This window comes from Eptatretus burgeri, chromosome 6 (genome assembly GCF_056783735.1).
Source record: "Eptatretus burgeri isolate ZD-2024b chromosome 6, Ebu_testis_v1, whole genome shotgun sequence".
NCBI lineage: Eukaryota > Metazoa > Chordata > Myxini > Myxiniformes > Myxinidae > Eptatretus > Eptatretus burgeri.
Window position 1 is genome coordinate 3,886,344 of NC_140966.1, and position 24,086 is coordinate 3,910,429.

General features: G+C 42.1%; 1 protein-coding gene across 9 annotated transcripts in view; it reads right to left on the minus strand.

The window, feature by feature from the left end:
- The window catches only part of LOC147024136 (trafficking kinesin-binding protein 1-like), a 142,380-nt gene extending 118,532 nt beyond the window's left edge, over nt 1-23,848 (minus strand). For 2 of the 9 annotated variants that reach the window (XM_085883735.1, XM_085883728.1), the window contains exons 1-3: nt 23,691-23,846; nt 10,920-10,996; nt 9,281-9,903 (exon numbers count right to left, since the gene is read on the minus strand). In XM_085883735.1, the coding sequence (XP_085739861.1) occupies nt 9,281-9,350 (70 nt within the window). In that variant the 5' untranslated portion in view covers nt 9,351-9,903; nt 10,920-10,996; nt 23,691-23,846. Of the gene's footprint in view, nt 166-9,280; nt 9,904-10,919; nt 10,997-21,193; nt 21,324-23,536; nt 23,663-23,690 lie in introns of those variants that run through there. The other 7 variants (XM_085883733.1, XM_085883734.1, XM_085883732.1 and 4 more) reach the window with 7 other exon arrangements.
- Between the last annotated feature and the right edge of the window lie 238 nt (nt 23,849-24,086).

The following is a 24,086-nucleotide window of genomic DNA, read 5'->3' on the forward strand; positions in this document are numbered from 1 at the left end:
TGCCAGGAAGATATTGACAATCGCAAATTCCATCCATCCATCAGGACCATCCTCTGTGCAGAGCGTAGGTGCTGCTTAAGCAGTCTCCTTGGCTATTGGGTACAATCCTGGACGGGTCGCCACTCCGACACAGGATACCAGCATGCTGGCACTCATTTTGCCGACCTTGGAAGGAAGACAGGCAGAGTCAACCCCACCTGGTATTAATTCAACAGCTGAGTGGGATTTGGACTCAGGATTCTAGGATCCCAAGCCAACCACCCTAACCATTATGCCAACACCAGGCATGATCGCAAATTGATAGTTCCATTTGGAAAAATCCATTTCATTGTAGTTAGGCAATATTAAAGACTAAAGCTTAACATTTGAGCGTTTAATGGTACTAGTTTGTGAAGGAGTGATGAAGTACGACAATCAAACCCTCAAACACAAAGCCTGATGCAACATTTAGTGAAGAGAAGCTGTGTTTGCACAGGGTGGGGAAACAAATGATTGTCATACAAGATGGGAATGAGGTCTTTAATTCCATCAATAAAAGCATACTGTAAGTTATGAAAACTTTCACCGTGTTTTGACAACAGAGTAGACTTCACAAAGGAAGCCAGGAGGATAGCAGCTCTCCCTTTTATCCTACACCCCCTCACTGGGAAAGCCATCCCAGCAGTCAAATATCCAGCGAATGCAGCATCTTTTAATCCAAAGTTACATGCCAGATCCACCAAGCACCTTATGATTGTGGATGGCACAAAATGGCCTATTCTTTTTGAAAGGCATCATGGGATCTTTCACATCTACGAGAAAATGCTGGAAGATGGGACAGTTGACTTAAAGCCCCACCAGATGGACAGCCCACTCAATGCAATGTCCCAACCCAACCCTCTCCCTACTCCCTGTAGCTGTGCACTGTTCTCCCGTAATAAGACTTTGCCTGATCTAGCTATACGCACTTGCAATTTTGCATGTTGCTTAAATTTTTAACAATTGTGATGGTGTCCGAGGAGTTTATCTGCAATGGTGATTCTAAACAAATGATGGTCATCCATATGGGAAAAGTCCATCCAGCACTTCAATGCAATCATTTACGTGGAGGACAATGACACAAGATAAGCTTGATGATTAACTTCACATTCCAGCTTAATCATAAATGCAAAACCTACCGCAACAATTAAGAGTTTCCTTTCCACAATGGAAAAATCAGTGTTTCGTCCAGGAAAGGACTGAAAGGGAAAATTTTCATGTACAATTTTCTTTGATCCAACAAACAACCCGCACTTACGGATTGGTCAATTCCACAAGAATTAGCGTATGTCATTACGACTGGTAATATCCCCTCCCACCGGAAGCGGCACTATATGATACACTTACAGTGGCCTGCAAAAGTATTCAACTCCTCAAAAGTTTTCACATTTTGATGCCAGTTGAGCTTATTTCATGATGCTTTCAAATCAAACAGAATATCTCGAGTCTTCACAAACTACTCCACAGTGATAAAGCTAAAAATGCAGATAAAATGTGAATAATTTAGATTAACAGAGAAAATGAGATGATTCTCAGTTGCATAAGTATTCAAACCCTTTTCCCAAGTAACACTAAATCACTTTAGGAGCATGGTGGTGGCAGCATCTTGTTAAGTTGTTTTTCATCAGCAGGGACTGGCAAGCTTGTCAGGATAGAAGGGACAATGGACAGTGTAAAGTACAGGAGAATCCTCGATGAAAACCTGCTTGAATCGGCCATGAAACTGAAACTGGGTCGGAGATTCATATTTCAGCAGGACAATAATCCGAAGCACAAAGACAAAGCTACACTGGAGAGGCTGAATAAGAAGAAAATAAATGTTCTTGAGTGGCCCAGTCAATGTCCTGACTTGAACCGAATTGAACATTTAAGGTGAGACTTGAACATTGCAGTCCATCGACGATCCCCATCAAACTTGGCAGAACGAGAGCAATTTTCACAAGAAGAATGGGTGAAGATTTCACCATCTCACTGTGTAAAGCTGGAAGAGACCGACCAAAAATACTCCCAGCTGTCATTGCTGCAAAAGGTGCCTCCACCAAGTACTGACCGAAGAAACTGAATATTTTACAACCAGTGAATTTTGATTTGTACATGTTTTTACAGGTATTCCTGATATGTAACCTCCTTCAACTACAACAGTGTTTAGTTTGACCTTTTCAGTCATCAATAAAAAAGTTCAATTTGGAAAAATTGTTTCTACATTAATAGAAATTCATATAAATGTGACATTATGGATAGGGGGTGAATACTTTTGCAAGCCACTGTATGGAGGGAACTTACGCACCTCACCGTCCCCCTCCCCACAACCTTGAAACCAACAAGCTATGAATTTTCTTTTTACTGGACAAAATATTTTCATATGCCCCACTGCTCAGTACAACTGCCAGCTTTCAACTCATTCTATCCAGCAATTCAGGAGTGCAAAGAAGTCAAATAAACAAATGCACAAACACCCTTCTCTAACTAGAACAGCACTCAGCAGAGCGCATACCTCCACCAGGCTGAACAGTTTACGTCTTGTATCCCACCAATCGGCCGGATCTGGATCCGGACCTGAACTAAAATACAATCAGCTTCTGAAAATCTGACCTTATCTGAACTTATCACCAAACCAACTCATCCACAACTTTTTTGAAATATCATACGATATATCGTTTTCGGCCCCATCTCTCAATGGTGAAGAATCACTCTAAAAATTCTAGTATCCGGATCCGGATCTACCCAAAAATCGAATTCTTCATTGTCACACACCCAACCTGTCCACCAAATTTTGTCCGAATCCGTCCATAACTTTTTGAGATGTCCTGCTCACAGACAAACAGACAGGGTGAAAACATAACCTCCGTCCACCTTCAGTGACATTGGTAATTATAGTATGGATTTCCATGTAGAATCATAAAAGCACATCGCACGATACAAAGCCATACTTCCACCTTCAGTGTCTTCAGAAAGTATTCACACCCCTCGACTTTTATCACATTTTGTTACAGCCTGAATTTAAAATGGATTAAATTAAAAAATTTTTGTCACCGATCTATACAAAATACCCTTTAATGACAAAGTGAAAACTTGTTTGCAGAAATTTTTACAACATTGTTAAAAATGTGAAGCTGAAATGTCTTGAATCAACAAGTATTCAACCCCCTTGCTTTGACACTCCAAATTGAGCTCAGGTGCACCCAATTTCCTTTGATCATCCTTGAGATGTCTTCACAACTTTATTGGAGTCCACCTGTGGCCAAGTCAATTGATTGGACATGGTTTAGTAAGAAACACACCTTTCGAGATAAGGTCCCACAATCGACAGTGCATGTCGGAACAGAAACTCTACCATGAAGTCCAAAGAACTGTTCGTAGAACTCAGAGATAGAATTGTGAGGTGGCATAGACCTGGGGAAGGGTATAAAATAAATTTCTAGAGTGTTAAATGTTCCCAAGAGCACAGTGAGCTCATTCATTAGAAAATGGAAAGAATATGGAACTACACAGACGCTTTCTCGGCATGGCCATCGGATCAAACTGAGAACCGGGAAAGGACCTTGATCAGCGAGGTGACCAAGAATCCAATGACCACTCTAAAACAACTACAGAGTTCCTTCGCTGAGATGGGAGAACCTGCAGGAAGGACAACAGTCTCTGCAGCACTTCACAAATCTCGGCTTTATTGGAAAGTGGCCAGATGGAATCCACTCCTGAGAAAAAAAAAGCACATGACAGTACGCCTGGAGTTTGCAAAAAGGCACGTAAAAGACTGAGATCATGAAGTAAAAGACTTGTAAGGACAGAGAGAACAATGAATGGAGCCAAATCCAGTCAAATCCTTGAGGAGAATCTGCTTCAGAGTGCAAAAGACTGAGACTGCAGCAAAGATTTGCATTCCAACAGGACAATGACTGCAAGAATACAGCCAAAGCAACACTGGAATGGCTTCAGAACAAGAGCATGAAGGTCCTTGAGCGGTCCAGCCAAAGCCCAGACTTGAATCCCATTTTGAATCTGTGGAAAGACTTGAAGATTGCTGTTCACCCACGCTCCCCTTCCAACTTGACAAAGTTTGGGCAAATCTGCAAGGAAGAATGGGAGAAAATCCCCAAATCCAGATGTGCAAAGCTGATACAGACATTCCCAAGAAGACTCGAAGCTGTTATCGCTGCCAAAGGTGCTTCTGCAAGGTATTGACTCAGGGGGTTGAATACTCATTGACAGAAGACATTTCAGATTTTCATTTTTAATCAATTTGTAAATATTTTCAAAAATATGTTTTCACTTTGTCATTACGGGGTAATTTGTGTGGATCAGTGAAAAAAAATTAAATTTAATCTATTTTAAATTCAGGCTTTAACACAACAAAATGTGACAAAAGTCAAGGGGTGTGAGTGAGTACTTTCTGAAGGCACTGTATAACAGAGGAGGATATCACATTAGAAAAGGTTGGTGCTCTTATAATTTTGAGCTCAGACGACCAAATTGGTCAAGCCGATGTTGGTTCTCTTATCCTACAAAATGATTTAATTCAGAGCCTAATTGTACCACAACAGTAAAGGCAGAACACCAACTTAATTGGAAATGATGAATTTATTGAGGACATACAAGAAGAGAAACTAAATAACAGAATAAAATGACAGGTGATTCAAAGTGAATGTTTCACCACTCAGACGTCCTCTCAACTCTTCCCAGAATCCTCACTCCAATTCTCCCGTCTCTGCTTTGACAGTCCTGCCACGCCTCTACTCAGATTCAATATACATCTCTTTCTCTTTCTCTTTCTCTTTCTCTTTCTCTTTCTCTTTCTCTTTCTCTTTCTCTTTCTCTCTCTCTCTCTCTCTCTCTGGTGCACTTTATTAAATTGGCTCTTCCTTCGATCAATCATCAGTCCCTGTTTGAACGAGCTCACCAATCAGTCACCCGGCGCAAGCAACTACCAGCTTCAATTGGCCATAGCACGTCGTTCACACAAATGCATGTTCCAATGTCCCAACCCACCTCAAGATTAATGGTTAGCACAGGATGAGTTGAAATTTCGGAAACACATTAATTGGTTCGCGGACGCCAGCAGTGACCACTATTTTCGTTATGTCTGTGTGTCTGTCTGTCTGTTTGTGACTCCAAAGCATAGCTCCGTGACGTTTGATGCGATCTTGATGAAACTTGAACACAAGCTAGATATCATGGTCAAGTTGTGTCTTTTTGTATGAGGGGCGTCCCACGCCCCTTGTGGGTTGAGCCACGCCCACTTGAACTTTTTATTTATTTATTCTCGATTTTTTTCTCGCAATTTCATTTCCTAGAAGCTGTGCGTAATGTCCATAAGTACAACATATAAGAAATCCGATTTGATTTGGTCAATTTTGACAGTAGAGATAGGTTTTTACACAAGGGCTTCCTCAAAAGTTTCCACTAACTCAATTGTACCTATCGTGGCATTGTTCATTAATGCCCGTGAACCATCGTCGCCTCCCAGCTCGTAATAAAAAAAATTTTTTAAATATAAACTGCTGACCATCTAAAACTCACCCTGCATTCTTCAATAATGTCATGAATCAATAATGTCATGAATCAACATGAATAATGTCATGAAACATGAATAACAAAATCACCACCTATTATATAATGTCAACCATGGTTTCTGTCCATACGTTCACCTATCTCCCATTTACGGCGGGCAGTTCCCGCGCTGCGTTTGAACAGCTCTACATTCACTTTTGAAATAATGGGAGAACAGGCATTAATAATGTTGATGACAAATTCTATTTTGCAAGCAGCATATTTTACCCTCTTTTTACACAAAATGAACCTCTGCCACCCTATGTTTCACCACCATTTTGTTGCTTGCCTTTCCCATCACTGGGGATGGGTACTCTTGCTTGCCTTTCCCATCACTGGGGATGGGTACTCTTGCTTGCCTTTCCCATCACTGGGGATGGGTACTTTTGCTGGTGACAAATAATACACAAAACTCACCACTGTCATCTATACTAATAAATGTCAGGGTGTGTGTCAGTGTGTGTGTCGGTGTGTGTGGGTGTGTGTAGGTGTGTCTCTTCCATAACTCCAAAACCATAAAAACCTAGCAGCCTGACACTTTGCAGGCATACTAAGGGAACACCAAGGAAGTGCGAGAGTGAAAACTGGGTGTTTGCGTTAATTAAAACACCCCTTTTGAAGATAATTAACGGCATTATTTAATTATATCCTTTATGAGGTGCATCCCAGGCCACCTCACTCTATATGGAGTCTTAAGGCGATTCTTGGGTTACCTCGCTGGGGTCTGAAGCCGCCAGGTGTTTTTTGGCCTGCTCAACCATACCCTGACTTAGAACAGGTCGCAATGATTTAACGATAAAGTTTTTTTTTTTTCACTTTCCTCAATAATATTATCGAATGCCTGTTCATCATAGTTACAAATCGCTGAATACATTGCAATCCTTATAAACGCTGGGAGACACCAGCATTTGTGGCTTTATTTAATTTCCACACATGCCATAATCTCGAGAATCTCTTAAACTAAGCCGAATTACAAAATTTAAGCTCCAGAATTGAAATTAGCAGCAGTTCAAACTCCTAAAAAGTGCTCATTTGTCCAATTGGACATATTTGATATTTTGGGCATCTCCAGGAGGTGTTTCATATATGACAATTCAGTGATTGCTAATTGCATGTGAAGCGAGCCGTTCCTTATCAACCGTTTTGTTGGACTACTTAAGCCAATTGACGAGCCTCGACAATATTTGCACCGTCACTGAATTCTGCATATTGATCAACTTGAACAACGTTCAGGAGCCACTCGCCTGCGATGGCCCAGTGTTGAACACAAATTAAACCAGAGAGTTGATGTCAAAGCCACCCAATACTCGCCTGTTTATACATTTATCGTTTTTAAAAGACTAGTCTAATAATATTTTTTATAAAGCATTGCAGTGAAGTCTGATCCAAATAATTTTAAAGTAATATATGTATTTGTATATTGTAATCAGCAAAAAAGTGTGGTCGATAAAAACATTAGAAAGGAAAAAACTTTAACGTTGATGTGCTACAAAAAAGTTAAGTTCAAAACAGGTCAAAAATTTAAAACATTTGGAATTATTTTATAAATTTCAACTTCACTACATCAATAATATACACCAAAGGAACCTCCATGCCAAATATCAGCATCCTCGTACACATATTAAATGAATAGCAAGCTTCTAAATAACTTGCACCAAAAACTTTAATGTTGATGTGCTACAAAAAAGTTAAGTTCAAAACAGGTCAAAAATTTTAAATATTTGAAATTATTTTTTAATTCCAACTTCACTATAACAATTATATACCCCAAAGGAACCTCCATGCCAAATATCAGCATCATAGTACACATATTAAATGAATAGCAAGCTTCTAAATAACTTGCACCAAAAACTTTAACATTTTCACGCTCACGCTGATGCTCCCGCTCACACCGGGGGTATCACTATAGCTCTCTGTTCTTCGAACAGGCAAGCTAAAAATGAAACGTTTCGTTAACATCACGGTAGGATAAGAAAGGTATGCACGGTCGCTATAAGCTGTCGAGTCTGGGTTAGAATCCCGACACAGCTATAAACTGTCACCCCAGTGTTTCACAAGCAGGATGATTCATCAATGTGTGTGCCATCTTTCGGATGGATATTAAACTGGGCGTCACATCTGCCGGAATCCCACCCACTTCCTCCTTTCCTCTCCCCCTCCTTATTCCCCCCTCCCCTCACTCCCCTCTCCCATCCCTCTGCCTCTCCCATCTCCCGTCCCTCTGCCACTCCACCTCCCCTCAGTCCTCTCTCCCTCCTATCACCTTCCTCTATCCTTCCCTCCCTCCTCTCAATATTCCTGTCAGCGAAGTGACAGGTTGTATTTGCTATTAACAATAATAAATGTCAGTGTTTGAACAGAGGGACAAGGGGAAGGTTTCAATAGCATTGATAGAGCAACATTCTGACTTTGACTTCATTTAACCCACCAAAGTTTCATAAATACAACTTCCTTCACTAGTGGATGGCAAATGAATATGGACAAAAAAAAATTGCATTCTTTAAAATTGCGTTTGAAAGTTTTACTCTCTAACACTGCTCACTCACCTCCACCCTGATAAAACAAATAAAATACATAACAAATATCTTTCAGATATTGCAGCTTGCACCTCATTAATTCTCACAATTTCCCACTTCACTGTTTCTCTATATAATAAGCTCAAACATTCGTTTTTGTTGTATCATGTAAATTTATGCTTAATGTTGGCCTCCCTTGTCTCCCTGTGCACAATGTGATGGTCCCAAGCCCCTGGGAGTGTTATAATAGGAATGGTGTTGTTATACGAAATTAAACTTCACATTGCTTTGGCATGCTTCCTTGGGTAAATGCCAGTCCACTTATGCTTAAAGTGAAATCACAGCTCGTGATGCCCTTGGACAGACTGTATGGAAAAAGAGACAGGCTTTTCATGAAGAATTACTTTTTGTTTGTGAGAACAATGAAAGTGTATCGAGACCATGAACATTCTTGGATGTATTTATACAGAAGGCTGTCAGGATAACTGAGAGGTCACATGTCCACCTTTAAGCTGTCTAATCTCGGTTTCATTCCAAACTGAACTATAAACTGTCACCTTGGTACTTTGTAGGCAGGGTGCCATTCAAGGAGAATGCCATTGTATGTGTATGTGTGTGTGTGTGTGTGTGTGTGTGTGTGTGTGTGTGTGTGTGTGTGTGTGTGTGTGTGTGTGTGTGTGTGTGTGTGTGTGTGTGTGTGTGTGTGTGTGTGTGTGTGTGTGTGTTATACTTTAAGCCAAATGTACCATTTGCCAGCATTCATGAGTGGACTTCAAAGATCCCACAATAACTTTTGAAAAAGAAGAAGAAAAAAAGAGAGTTGGTAATTGTGTGCCTGTACCCTGGCCAAATTCCAAATTCCAGCCCTGACCACTGCCAAAAACAATAACAGTGTATTATCTGCCGAGTGACTGATTAAGCATTGGAAACTCTGGAAACTCTGCATGCTTGGGTCGTTAAACAGAATATAATACAAATGAATGTACATTATTTTGAAAACTAGAATCAATGTCAGCTGCACTATAAAATTTTAAGAAGCAAGAGGAACATGACAATGAAAGAATTAGCACCCTTTGAAGTTCCATGTAAAGACTGCAAACTGCATTCTCTTTAAATGAAAGGATTAAAAAATATATATATATATATATATATATATATATATATATATCCTCTCTGCACAGTATGTGTGAAGTGTATACCTGTAATGGTACCAGTATCAGTGTACACCCGAGAAGCATCCACTTCTTTGGGACTTGGCCCATCACGCATGTAGCAGATTTCCACGGTGTCTTGTTTACACGTGAACACAGGCAGGCGTAAAACTGCTGAAGAGACACAGCTTATTGCAGGTGGGCTGGAGGCTGGGCTTTGTGTCTTTGTTACAAAAACAGAAGAGGAAGAAATGGTGTTGGTGACACCAGCATCAAGTTGTGATGTCAGAAGGGTTCTCGGTGATAATAGGGATTCATCCAAATCATCTCCTCTGAGCTCCGATGCCAGAATGCCTGTTGAAAGGCCCACTGGCCACAATGCCTGCAACTTGTCGTTACTATGCCTCAATGGAGTCAGGTGAGTGGTAGATCAAACAGAAACCACTTGAGGCAGTATTGCAATGACAGATCAGTATGCTTTAATGTTTTCTTTTCAGTGGCAGGATAGTATGTGGTTTTATGCAGAATTTTTTAGAATAGAAAGCACTTCCAATTGTGTGTAACCAAAAAAAAACACTGACTTTCTAGAAGAAACTATGAAGTAGGACCTTCATGTAACTTGGATCTTCAGCTTAGAGGGTTCCAATAAAAAGGCAAAGCTGCAAAACATCCTGGAAAGACACAACAGGAAAAAGAAAAAGTCAAGAAAATTGCCATCACGGACAAAAGTGAATTCTTATCACTTCAAGCATCGCAAACAGACAATAGCAACCCCTTCGAGAAAAGCAGTAAATTTGATCATCGAGTTTCTCAAATCAAATCCGTGTCGAGTTCACATTCAATTTTAATGAGATGGAGGGAAACTTAGACAAGACAAGGTGTTAGGTTAGGTCCATCACACTTGGAAGATTGGAGAGGGGTTGAGGACTTGGGGTGGGTGGATAGGTGTCATTTTGAGGACTTTTTGAGAATTGTGAGTTGATTGGGGCAGGGGGGGGGTTGAGGACTTGGGGTGGGTCATTATATGGGATCCTTCAGAATTTTTTTTACCAAAATAGTTAAATAAACTACTTTTCAGCACATTGTAAGATTTGTTCAAATTATATTATATGCACGATATTGAGAATTCTTGAGGATCCCATATCACGAGTCGCATCCAATGAGTATGAAGAGATGTGACATCATATTGACGCAAGGCTTCAACAAAATGAAGTACATTTTTGAAACTGGTGCCGTATATCAAGTCGTACCATTGATGTAAGGACTCTCTTGGTCTCTGTGCCATTTGATCGATTGACTAGTGCATGACTTGTAACCTGTATCGGATGCTATTCCTGCGATAAATGAGTCGACTGTGAATTAGGACAGAGACAAAGCCTCAGACGACCACCTCCACATGGCGAGAGTTGGGCTACCCAGAGGTTGCTGTGTAGTTCCAAGTCGCGGTCGGGATGACCGTGTCTGGAGGCACCCTCTCTTTTTCTGTAGTTGATGCCCTATGGAGTGCCTATTGTAGACATAATGACTGAATATCTTAAGTCCCATGATATTCAACTATTTTTGCATGCAATAAAAAGTCATATTCCACATTAGGTGAAATTTCTACGGGTTCCTGTTTGGATACAAAAATATCCATCTTTAGAAATCCATAAATGGGACGAAAAACACACACAACTCGACGACTTACTCTCCAGAGGAAACCACATGAACTGGTTCTGGCGTCACGTACAGCCTAAACCAGGTCGACGTGATCGATTTTTCTCCCTGAAACACATGGAAGAACCAGTTAGGTTCAAAAGAAAACTAGAAAATGTAATTTGACATGAATGTGTTGATGGATACACCTCCGCCCGCATTGGACATCAACCCACTGTTGTATTTGATCTCAATTAAAGGTCACATGAAAGAGAACATGAGAGAGAAAAAGAGATGAGTGGAAGAGAGACGACATCAGATGCTTCTAACTCAAGTTATGGTATGCAAAATGATTTTCAAGGGTGCAAGACCTTTGGACATGTTGAATCCAAAATTGAATCAGTCCAAAGCTGTGCAAAGATTGGTTGAATTCCATTCAGTGGTTAACAAGTTATCATGGTAACAAAAATAGTGATTATACATGGATTGATGACGGATGGATGGATGGGCAGACACACGGACAGACAGCCAGGCAGACAACCCGAAAACATAATGCCTCCGGCCTTCAGCTGATAGCAAACAATTTGATAGAAACACTGGGCAACTTCACCTTGATTGGTGTGAAGCATCAGAATAATTACCTCTACCACCGAAGGTGAAAGAGGGAATGTTTTCACCCCTCTCTGCTTGTTTGTGTGCAGGATATCTCAAAAAGTTGTGGATGGATTTGGATGAAATTTGGTGGGCAGGTTGGGTGTGTGATGAGGATGAACAGATAAGATTTTGGTGAAGATCCAGATCTGGATCCGGCTACGATAATTTTTAAAGTGATTCTTCACCATGAAGAGGTAGGGCTAAACTGATCGATAGCATGATATCTCAAAAAGTTGTGGATGGATTCAGACGAAGCTTGGTGGAAAAGTTGAGTGTGTAACAAGGACGAATTGATTCAATTTTGGTGAATATCTGAATCTGGATCTGGATAGGAGAATTATTTGATTTTCAAAGTGATTCTTCGCCATTGAGAGATAGGATCAAAAACGATATAGGTATTGTAGAGCATGATATTGTTGTAGATTTTCGCCCGTCCGGCGTGCGGGCGACCGCCTTTAGCTCAATTGCGGCCGCGTGCGCCCACCAAACGAGCAATCTTGTCGCAGCTTTTGGATCAACGCCGAAACCCAGCTACGGGTGTTGTTAACCACACCATAAACCAGCCGACTCCTCTGTCCACGCTACAGGGTCGATCGCCGAATTGTCGATGTACGTAATTATTCGCGCAGACAGAAATTCCGGCAGTTTATACCTCAACGGAGCCTGCACGAAAACGAGCCGCTTAAGCAGCTCATTCCGTTTGCGATTGCCAAGCGGTTTTATATCGCCAAGCCCCGTCGGACCAGATGTACGTTTTATCGGCTTATAATTATCAGCCAGCTAATTATTCCGAACGCAATTATGGCAGTCAATGGAGGAAGGGACGCAACGAGCAGGTGACATTCAAAATGGGGACATTTATTTCCACACAGGCATGCAAGCAATGCAATGAATGGGGGGGGGGAATGTGGAAAAAGACATGAACAAAAACCTACAGCCGATGTCTATTTATTATGTACATGCACTTAATCAGTTTGTTACTTATGGACAAGGCGCCACAGACTTTCATGCAAACCCCAAGAAAGAAAGGAAGAATCGGGCTTGTGAGCCTTTATAATTGCTCGGAGCCGGGATGACCGAAAGGGGCTCCGAGAGACCGAGCGGGCTACCTGCCACCCTCTTGGTGACTCACTGGGCGACCCTCGATGTCTCTGCCCGCACTCCAACCTCTGAACTCTCCAGCTCTCTTCCCGACTCCACCACACCAGCGCAGCATGAACTTGAACGCTCTCTCCCAGCACTCTGCTCCAACTCGTTCGTTCTTCGTCAACGACTCGGCGTCTCTTCAACCGCTCAACTCTCCGGACTCCAGGCTCCAAACTCAACTGGACTCTAGGCGTTTCAGCACGGCTTTTTATCGGGTTCGGGGGGGGGGGGTGCTTGCTCTTTCACCTTCGACCCTTCACCCCTGGCTGGCTCCGCCCCTTTCGCCGTTCTGATCCGATCTTGCCATCAAACGCGGTCGTGTTAGGAATCACTGTCTTCACGCGGACGTGTTTGGAATCACCGGCTTCACGCGGACGTGTTTGAAATCACCGGCTTCACGCGGACGTGCTTGGAATCACCGGCTTCACGCGGACGTGCTTGGAATCACCGGCTTCACGCGGACGTGCTTGGAATCACCGGCTTCACACGGTTGTGGTGAAGATAGTCAGGAGACGATGGCGGTTGTGGAGAAGATGGTGAGGAGATGATTTTTTAAAATAAAAGACAGAAAAGAATAACACTACCTCAAAGATTCACAGCTCGGTACACGAATAATTCCCATTATACATTGGTGGGGAAATCTAACCGGGACACACACTTATCGACATAACTGATCTTCGGGGAACCTGAATGGTGATCTGTGAATTTCCACAACCGTAACAATATTTTAAAAAATGCATTGGGCCTGATATGTTCTCCTGGATCAAGCATTACATGGCGGAGGTATGCGCTCTACCGAGTGCCCTTCTAGTTTGAAGTTCAAATTCTGCTGCAACAGCAAACCCATTTCTTATGGGATGCCAGACAAGTGCACCAACAATGACACATACATTCATGTGCACAAGTAAAAAAAAGGACAGGTTTATAAGGTGCTGCAACTATTTCATATATTGCTGGTAATATTTTTGAGAAGATTCAAAAGGTGGGTCATTCCATGTCAAATCATCAAAGAATCTGCCGTCATCTCTCAGATTTTTGTAAAACTTTGGGAACCAATTGGGACCTACGAAAAAAGGCAAGAACTCAAATATTTTTGCTAACAGCCTCTTAATTAGTGAGATACAGACTAACGAACTTTGGACTAATCAGCACGACGTCGCGAATTCAAATGGCCATATCTCTAAAAGTATAACACCGAGAGAGCTGGTTTTGGTGTCATTTTAAAGGTATTTTCATGCCCTATGAATTTGTCTGGGCAACATTTTCCTACCTCCAACCACAAAAAAGTTATCACAAAATATAAACTTCAATCGTGAATCCCCAAAAAATGTATCCTTCAAATTTCCTCAAATTCATCCCAGAGGTACCTTATGATGTCAAGAAGCTTCCACATAAATTTTGTGATGGGAACTCCAATAGTTTCTGAGATATGAGCAATAATGTACATGTACGTATGGCATATAGGTTCGAAAATCAGCATTTGTAATGTATTATACAATCAATAAGTGAGTTCAAGTACACAGTGTTCACTAACCTGACTTAGGCTTTCAATTTCCTCTTCAATGCAGCAGCAGCAGCACTTGTTTCTTCCCCTCAGGCCCAGTTGAAAATGAAAGTATATGATACTTCAAAGCACTTGATGGCCGTTCCCTGTGTTCCCTGTCATGGCTAGGTTAGAATGATTGTATAATACATAACAAATGCTGATTTTCGAACCTATATGCCATACGTACATGTACATTATTGCTCATATCTCAAAAACTATTGGAGTGCCCATCACAAAACTTATGTGGAAGCTTCTTGACATCATAAGGTACCTCTGGGATGAATTTGAGGAAATTTGAAGGATACATTTTTTGGGGATTCACGATTGAAGTTTATATTTTGTGATAACTTTTTTGTGGTTGGAGGTAGGAAAATGTTGCCCAGACAAATTCATAGGTCATGAAAATACGTTTAAAATGACACCAAAACCAGCTCTCTAGGTGTTATACTTTTAGAGATATGGCCATTTGAATTCGCGACGTCATGCTGATTAGTCCAAAGTTCGTTAGTCTGTATCTCACTAATTAAGAGGCTGTTAGCAAAAATATTTGAGTTCTTGCCGTTTTTCATGGGTCCCAATTGGTTCCCAAAGTTTTACAAAAATCTGAGAGATGACGGCAGATTCTTTGATGATTTGACATGGAATGACCCAGGTACAGCATCAAAAATAAAAACATGAGAGAAAAAAAAACACAAGCGTTTTTCGCTTTAACCATTTTTACACTCGCCAGAGAGTATTGCATTTGGGTCTGTTTGTTTATTTAATTGCCTGCCTGTCTGTCTGTCTGTCTGTCTGTCTGTCTGTCTGTCTGTCTGCACATAATGTACCAAACCAACGTAGGCCACAAATACCACCTCATGATGGACACTATTACACGTTATCATTTTTCAACCAAGTACCTCAAAAAAGTATGTACAATTAAAATGTGAGTACGTCTATAAAGTATGTACAATTAACCCTTTGAACCCTAGCGGCCGTTTTACGAGCCACTATTCAAACCTCCATATGCCCGAGAGGTTGGATTTTTCTCTATGGGAGAACCGAAAGTCCAAGGAGCTCAGGGTTCAAAAGGTTAAAATGCGAGTACGTCTATAAAGTATGTACTATTCTATAAAGAACGTACAATTGATGGCGTCGTTTTTCCAACTGCAGACATCCATGAAATAAACCACCAAGCCTGCCACGTTCATACGAGGTAATCCCGCAAAGTTCAAAGCCCACTCACTGGCAGGGATGGTCAGGGAGGACGGGTAGAATGTGCCGTCCATAGGCCCACATCATCGGGAGTTTTTTGCAGTTCAGGTTGCAAGATATCAACTTTTGGGGGAGTTTATCAGAAAGTTATCCTAATCTTTCATTGTGCAGAGGCACACTCCTTTCTCTCAGGTACTTTTCTCCAAATATTTTTGGCTTCATTTAGAAGCTTTGAAAGCCATTTTAGGTTATAATCCTTATCTGGCACGCGTGCTGTATGTTCCCTGGCGCGCACCAAGCATTTTGGAGTTGATGTCATTTTGAAAGTTGCGCATTGTTTGTATACAAAAATCAAGGCTCATGGAAGAGTTATAGAAGGGTGTGTTGAAAAAGGATTTAAAATGCAACTTGGTGACAGTGAGGCCACAGTTATATACAACAAGGAAGGTAATTGAGAGGGAGAGAGGAGAAACACAGTAACCTGCAAGTACATCGTGGTAATCGGGGTTTTAAAGATCATGGATCGTGAGAGGATGGGGCTGTCGGTGGTTGGGGGGAGGGGGGAGCAAAGATGGTGATGCACCACTTGCTTGAAGCCCTGGAGGTAAAAGCACGATTAAAGTCTCTGGAAGGCAGTTTCATCAACAGGAGAAAAGAAGAACAAAAGATTTGAGGTGTACAGCATGAGCCTGGATTTTTGGTGTTTAACCAGGACAGGGTTACTGGTAGAGTGTGTCCTGAGGAAGCTAGGGAGGGTCAAAGGACTGAGATAGCCGAGAGAGAGGAAGACCGGAGGAGAGGAAGTGGAGACAGAGAGGCCACCAATAAAGTTGCTTTATCAGGTTCATGATGAAGCAACATTTTCACCCAGAAATGAAGATTGTAATAAACAACATTGTGAACGTTTTAATGTTTTCTTTTTTCATTCATTGAGGAAGTCAGTAAAGTGAAGTTCAAAAAGCCCTAATCTTAGCTACTCAAAAGTTCAACAACTATTGTTGTAACGTCCACTCATTATCTCCACGCTTTCAAAAAATTAAAATAAAAACAGGGGGATGTTATAATTCGCTCCATCTGTCCATCATGCTATCTCCTCCTAATCATTTTTGCAGAAATTCACCAAACTTGGGAGTTATGATCACCACGTGACAAGAAGGTGCGAGAGCAGTATCATTTTGGCAGCACACCCTTGGGTGAGGTCAAAAGTTCAAATCCCAAAACTGCAATTACGGGCACATTTTTAAACATTTTTTCATGAATCCTTGTATATGCAATCAACATTGGGGAACACATTAAATATGTAATGATTCGTTGGATTTGACCCCCGGTTCATGCTCGAGGGGTGCGGACCTGCAGTGACAGGGCTTAAAACGGGGAAAAAAACTAGAGGGGGAGCACTCGGTAGAGTGCAAAACCTCCGCCGCCAATACTGCTAGGTCACTCAAGTGAACCTGATATCCTATTCATTCAATTTGACGTCAACAGTGCTCACAGAGTTATAGTTTGCAACTTTCCCTTTTACTTTTACATACTAAATTCATTCGTCATAACCAGATTCCTTGAGACAGAAATTGATTTTACGTGGGTATATCCACCTGGTTTCAAAATCAGGCGCAATTATAATTTTGGCATGTTTTATGTTAGAAATCACTTATAACATGTAGAAATGCAAAAAAAAAAAAAAAAAAAAAAAATTAAAAATCGAAATTTTGTTGAAAAAAAAAGTTGCAAAATTTTGCTTTTTTTTCTTTAACATTTTTTTAAATTTTTTTGGTTGGAAATCACTTAAAACATGTAGAAATGCAAAAACAAAAATTGAATTATTTTTTCAAAATGGCCACCATAGCAGCCATATTGGACTTTGGCCCAGGTCCAAAATCTAATGGCATGATCCTTGGACCATACCTAATCACCCCACCAAGTTTCGTCGAAATCCGTCGAGGAGTTTTTCCGTAATACTGTTCACAAACAAACAAACAAACAAGCAGACAGGGGTGAAAACAGTAACCTCCATCCGTCTTCGATGGCGGAGGTTAAAAATTCACTCAAAATTGGATATTTGGCCATTCCTGGTGGAACTTTTTTCCAGATTTCAACTTTGCTCTCGGTAAGAAGCGTGGGGATTTTCGGTGGTGTGCCATTGCCTTCGCCCTAATTCACTACTATCCTATAAAATATAACACTACAAAAACTAGAGGGGGAGCACTCGGGAGAGTGCAAAACCTCCGCCGCCAATACTGCTGAGTTACTCAAGTGAACCTTATATCTTATTCATTAAATATGATGTCAACAGTGCTGACAGAGTTATAGTTCTTTTCTCCAACATTTTTTTTTGGGGGGGGGGGGGGTTGGAAATCACTTAAAACATGTAAAAATGCAAAAAAATAAAAATAAAAAAATAAAAAAAAATCGAAATTTTGTTGAAACAAAAGTTGCAAAAAAAATTTCTTGAACAATTTTTTTTTGGGGGAGGGGGGTTGGAAATCACTTAAAACATGTAGAAATGCAAAAAATAAAAAATCGAAATTTTGTTGAAAAAAAAAGTTGCAAATTTTTGGATTTTTTTCTTTTTTTTCTCTAACAATTTTTTATTTTTTTTGGTTGGAAATCACTTAAAACATGTAGAAATGCAAAAACAAAAATTCAAATATTTTTTTTAAATGGCCACCATAGCGGCCATATTGGACTTTTCACGAAGTCCAAAATCTAATGGCATGATCCTTGGACCATACTTAACTCCCCCCCCCCCCCCAACCAAGTTTCGTCGAAATCCGTCGAGGAGTTTTTCCGTAATACTGTTCACAAACAAACAAACAAGCAGTCATAGACTGGTACTTACGAAATTGTCAACTTGACCTCTGACCTTGTCTAATAAAAGCTGTCTCTCGAGAAGGTAGCGAAGCAAACCAGAAGTTTCTACGATGATTCTGTACCAAACCATCAAAAACCGAGTGTTTGACCTCACTGTGACCTTGACCTTTGACCGATTTTGACCAAAATCTAATCAGCGCTAGCCATCACCCTCCTGAATCACGTGGTGCAATTTGACATTGGTAGCTTCTTCCGTTCTCGAGTTATCATTTTTGGGATGTTTGACCTCACTGTGACCTTGACCTTTGACCGATTTTGACCAAAATCTAATCAGCACTAGCCATCACCTTCCTGAATCACGTGGTGTAATTTGAAATTGGTAGCTTCTTCCGTTCGAGTTATCTATACCAAACCATCAAAAATCGAATATTTGACCTCACTGTGACCTTGACCTTTGACCGATTTTGACCAAAATCTAATCAGCACTTGCCATCACCCTCCTGAATCACGTGGTGTAATTTGACATTGGTAGCTTCTTCCGTTCTCGAGTTATCGTGCTTACAAACAAACAAACAAACAAACAAACAGAAACAGAAGGCATCAATATACTTACGAAATCTTTAGATTTCGTAAGTAACAAACAGAAAGGGGGTGAAAACACTAACCTCCGTCCATCTTCGATGGCGGAGGTTAAAAAGTCACTCAAAATTGGATATTTGGCCATTCCTGGTGGAACTTTTTGCCAGATTTCAACTTTGCTCTCGGTAAGAAGCGTGGGGATTTTCAGTGGTGTGCCATTGCCTTCGCCCTAATTCACTACTATCCTCTAAAATATAACACTACAAAAACTAGAAGGGCACTCAGTAGAGCGCATACCTCTGCCACGCAATGCCCGATCCACGAGAACATATCAGGCCCAATACATTTATGAAATATCATGCTGTCCGATACTATATCGTTTTGGGCCCTCTCCCTCAATGACGAAACACTTAAAATTATCAGATCCAGATCTGGATTCGGATCTTCACCAAAATTAAATCGGTTCGTTCTTGCCACACACCCATGTCCACCAAGTATCATCCGAATCCGTCGACAACTTTTTGAGATATCGTGCTATATATCGTTTTTGGCCCCATCTCTTAATGGTGAAGAATCACTTTTAAAATTCTAGTCGTCAGATCCGGATCGTCACCAAAATCTAATCAGTTTGTCCTTGTCACACACCGAACCTGTCCACAAAATTTTATCCGGATCCATCCACAACTTTTTGAGATATCCTGCAAACAAAACGGAATAAAAGTTAATAAACAGGCACGGATATCTTGTTGCAGTCCACCATGGTTGTGTACTCAATGTATTTACCAAATCACATTCTTGGCAAAATCAAAGAAAGTAAATCACAAATCTCTACTCCTAGTCAGCATTTTAAAATATTGTCAGTATTGTAAATCTTAAAAACTGTACTTATATTAAAGACTAAGTATAATTGGGAAAGAAAGCTGCTGTTGGAAACCATGGTTTATTGTCGGAATAATGTACTAAATTTGTCGGAAATTTTTTTATTATTCTCATATTTTTCTGCCCCGGGTGATGGATTACTCACTTTTCTGGAGAAAGGAGGGAGGGAGGTATGCTGTAATCGCAGTTTCACTAATTCGGGGAGGGTGGCCAATTTGGTACTTTTTCAGAAAAGTGGAGGGGGCATGATCGATTCAAGCCAAATGACCGTTTAACATTGCCAATGATAATGCCTTGTGAAGATACTGTAGCTCAACGAAGCAGGGCCTAGTTGGCATGGTAGTTGGCACGATAGTTTGGGAAATTTCCTGATGATGCCGTGATATTACATATGAAGCTCATCTTGTTCTTTTGCTTCGTTAATTGCAAAAATTTTAACCACATCGTGGGGTTGAAATGGGGGTTGAGCTTACGGCCCAAGTCCTTCTGGAACCGGCGTGCCAGGGCAGTTGTCAACGGGGAAAGGAATTTCTGCCGGCCAAAAATCGGAAGCTCATGTACTATGTTAATTTGTTTGATGTATTTTCCTCTTCTTCTTTTTTTTTCTTTTTTTTTTTGCGAACCTTAAAATAAAAATAATAATAATAATAATAATAACAACAATCTTGGCCACCCTTTATGCATTTAGAACTCTCCTACTTCTATCTTTTCTTTGAAAGTTAGCAAGAACTCTTATAACTTCTCGCGAAGCTATCACAGTAAATGCGGCATACAGTCTGCTTGATATACAGCAGAGTATAAAAAAAAAAATCACTCGTGAAGTTATCATTTGACTGATCATATGATGATTCATCAAACCATGGACAGATTTCTGGAGTTCAGGAGCAATATTATATAAATAATTAAAAACAGATTCAATCGGAGATGCGTGTTATCCTTCAAGGTCAACATTTCCTCAATAACCTTTGTCAATCTATTTTCAAGCAACATGCAAATCAATCTTGGCACACGTTCGCATGTCCATCCGCACTCGTAGAAATAACAAAAAAAGACATTCTAAAAATAGTCTTCACTTTGAGGTCCATGGTCCACCAATGGGAACTGTCCGGAGTTCACAGGCTAAAGACCAGAGAGAATTCTTTCCAAATATAGTAATAATAATTGATGGCAAAACAACCAAAACAAAATAACACGACCTGACCACCAAAACCAACACCACCCACCTCGACAGTTTGCTTTGCCACACAAACTTCCTCGTTTTTATCCTCTCCTAATCTGTTGTATCCCGATGTTTTGTCTGTCTTCGTTTGAAATGCATTGTTTATGTAAACAGAGCCAGGAGTTGCCAAACAACAGTAGTACAAAGTTTTGGGTACATTACAACACGTTTGGAAAGGAGCTGAAAACAGAGACCAAGCAGAATGATGCCATATAAAATTTCCAAATCCATTGCCTTTGGACAGGATGGGGAAGAAGGGGTAAAGGGGGAGGTGGCATGACAGAGTTGCAAACCTTACCTTTGTATCCAGAAACATTTCCCAACAAGAAGAAAGATCACCAAAAGCTTTCATTCTACGAGTCTAGATCAGTAACGGGCTACACACTTTTTTTTTTATAGCGTGGGCCGCACGATCGGCCCGCAAGATTGAAATCGGGCGTGTGCACCAACCACAACCACTCGTTGTAAATGATAGGGAGCTCCGAAAAAGATTTCCCCATTGCGAAGTACAGGCAACAGACAAAACGTGCCCTACTGATGAAAGTCTAACGGAGCAACCTCGGCAGGGTTGTTTCATCATGCGTGTGGGCAACAGCCAACAAAATGTCTCGTGGGCCACACTCAGAAGCCTGATGTGCCACAAGTGACCCTTGGCGTGCAGGTTGCCCACCACTGGTCTAGAACATCATTGCAAGCAAGTTGAGACGAACCATTCTTACCCATTACAGCATTTCCAGTAAATATATAAATACAGAATATCGTGTTCGCTGCACATTAGTAAAAATAAAGTCTCGAGTTTTTCTTGTATTTTAGAATTTTGATTTGTCTGGCAGACGATCCAGATCAATACGTGTTCTTCCAACTTGGCAATAGTTTGTACAAGTTGATTGATTCACCAAAAATTGAATCAATTCGTCCTTGTCACACACCCAACATGTCCACCAAGTTTTATCCAAATCCGTACACAACTTTTTGAGATATGGTGCTATATATCATTTTTGACCCCAAGCTCTCAATGGTGAAGAATCACTTTAAAAATTCTTGTAGTCGGATCCGATCCGGATCGTCACCAAAATCGAATCAGTTCGTCCACGGGGTGGACAAGATGGATTTGGCAACAAACCTACATGAGGAAAAATTGGAAACCTGGAAAGAGGTGAGCTTGGGGGAGGGTCAACAGGGTAGAAAAGATCATGGTTTTGGATGGGGGACGATCTGAGATGGTGATGAACAGCTATCTTGAAGCCCCGGAGGGTAGAATGAGATTGAAGTATGACATTCACAGGTGGGAAAAAAGAGGAACAAATGAATGGAGGTGAGCAATGATTTTGGATTTTGGGAGATTCACCAGAAGGGGATAACTGGCAGACCATGTGCACCCTGCAGAAACCTGGGTGGGGGGATGAGAAGAGCAGAGGATGCAAAACGAAAAGTGATGGGGAAGAAGACAAAAAAGACAGAGAGACCACCGACCTGTCTGTGACGTGAGAGCGATAGGCCCATAGACTCGGCTTAATTGTGAGAGATTCCAATGATCTTGAGGGCCTTGGTTTCCATGACGTCACGCCGAGCAAGGTGTAAAGCAGGGGAGCCAGCCCAGAGGGGAGAGCGGTACTCCGAGCAGTACTCCATCAAGCTGCAGATGAAGACCTATTCGGAAGATAAATTATCCTGAAAAGAGCGTAAGACTTACCATAGAAGACAAGAGGAGAGAGGGATGACATTGATAACTCGCCAACTCTTCAGAGAAAGATGCCACGGGATATTTCATGTCCATCAGCTCATGCAAGCAGACGGGACACCAGGCTCAACGTCCATCTGACGGGATGGTATACTCGGTGACCAAACGTCATGCTGGCATCCAGTTCATCGTAGGGTCGGGAATCGAACCCAGGCCATTCAGCTTCAACAATTACACAAGTATGCTCCCGAGACTGCACCACCCTGTCAGATTTCTGTGAATGATGCAGGAGGTGGAAATAATTAATTAGTAGGGAAATGTTATTTATTTAAATAATTAAAAACTAAAATCGTTGGCGGGATTTGTGCAGTTTCTTCCTGAGAACATTTTGAACGGCCTCCCGTCTCGTCCGCACTTCCCCAGCACGCCATCAGGCACGAAACATCACGTGACCTGCTCGCCAACCACAGCAACCGAGCTGCACGGTGATCGTCTCGATCAGATCGTTCCCCAATTCACAGAAACACACCTCGTCACTGCAGACGCTGCACGACGACCATCACAACAATGAGCCAGAAACACAACCCCGGACGGTCCCGACCCGGGGCTGGACGGTCCCGAACCGGGGGCTGGACGGTCCCGAACCGGGGGCTGGACGGTCCCGAACCGGGGGCTGGACGGTCCTGGACACGGGGCTGGACGGTCCCGACCCGGGGATGGACGGTCCCGAACCGGGGGCTGGACGGTCCCGGACACGGGGCTGGACGGTCCCGAACCGGGGATGGACGGTCCCGACCCGGGGATGGACGGTCCCGAACCGGGGGCTGGACGGTCCTTCCCGTATTCGAACAGGAATACCGTTATCGGCCCAAGGTGCCATTCATTCCAATCGGCCTCAACCGAATAACCTTCCAACACGTCGCCGATTCACGGGGTGAGGAACCATCGCGGATACATTACCGATTGCGATCATGACGGCGCTTTGAAAGGCCTCCTCACGTCCCCTACTGTACGTCACACCGGCGAGGGGGAAACTGTACCCGCACACACGGTCAGCGGACTCACTGAGGGCCCGACGAGCGTGTTCAATCAAATAAATAATAACAATGCCAACCTCATCATCGTCGAGCTCGAGCTTGTCCGTTGTCAGTTGTAACGGTCGCGATGTGAAACGAAGTGCTGTCGACTAACGGTCCACTTCCCTCGCCCTGAAAACGTGTGAGGAGGCGAGCGGGGGGAGGGGCAGTGAGGAGGGGAGCGGGGGGGAGGGGCAGTGAGGAGGTCCTGTGAGGAAGGGAGCGAGCGGGGGGAGGGGCAGTGAGGAGGTCTTGTGAGGAAGGGAGCGAGCGGGGAGGGAGGGGCAGTGAGGAGGTCCTGTGAGGAAGGGAGCGAGTGGGGGGAGGGGCAGTGAGGAGGTCCTGTGAGGAAGGGCGCGGGCGGGGGGGGGCGGGGCAGTGAGGAGGTCCTGTGAGGAAGGGAGCTCGGCTCGTTTGATGTGAACTTCGAAGGA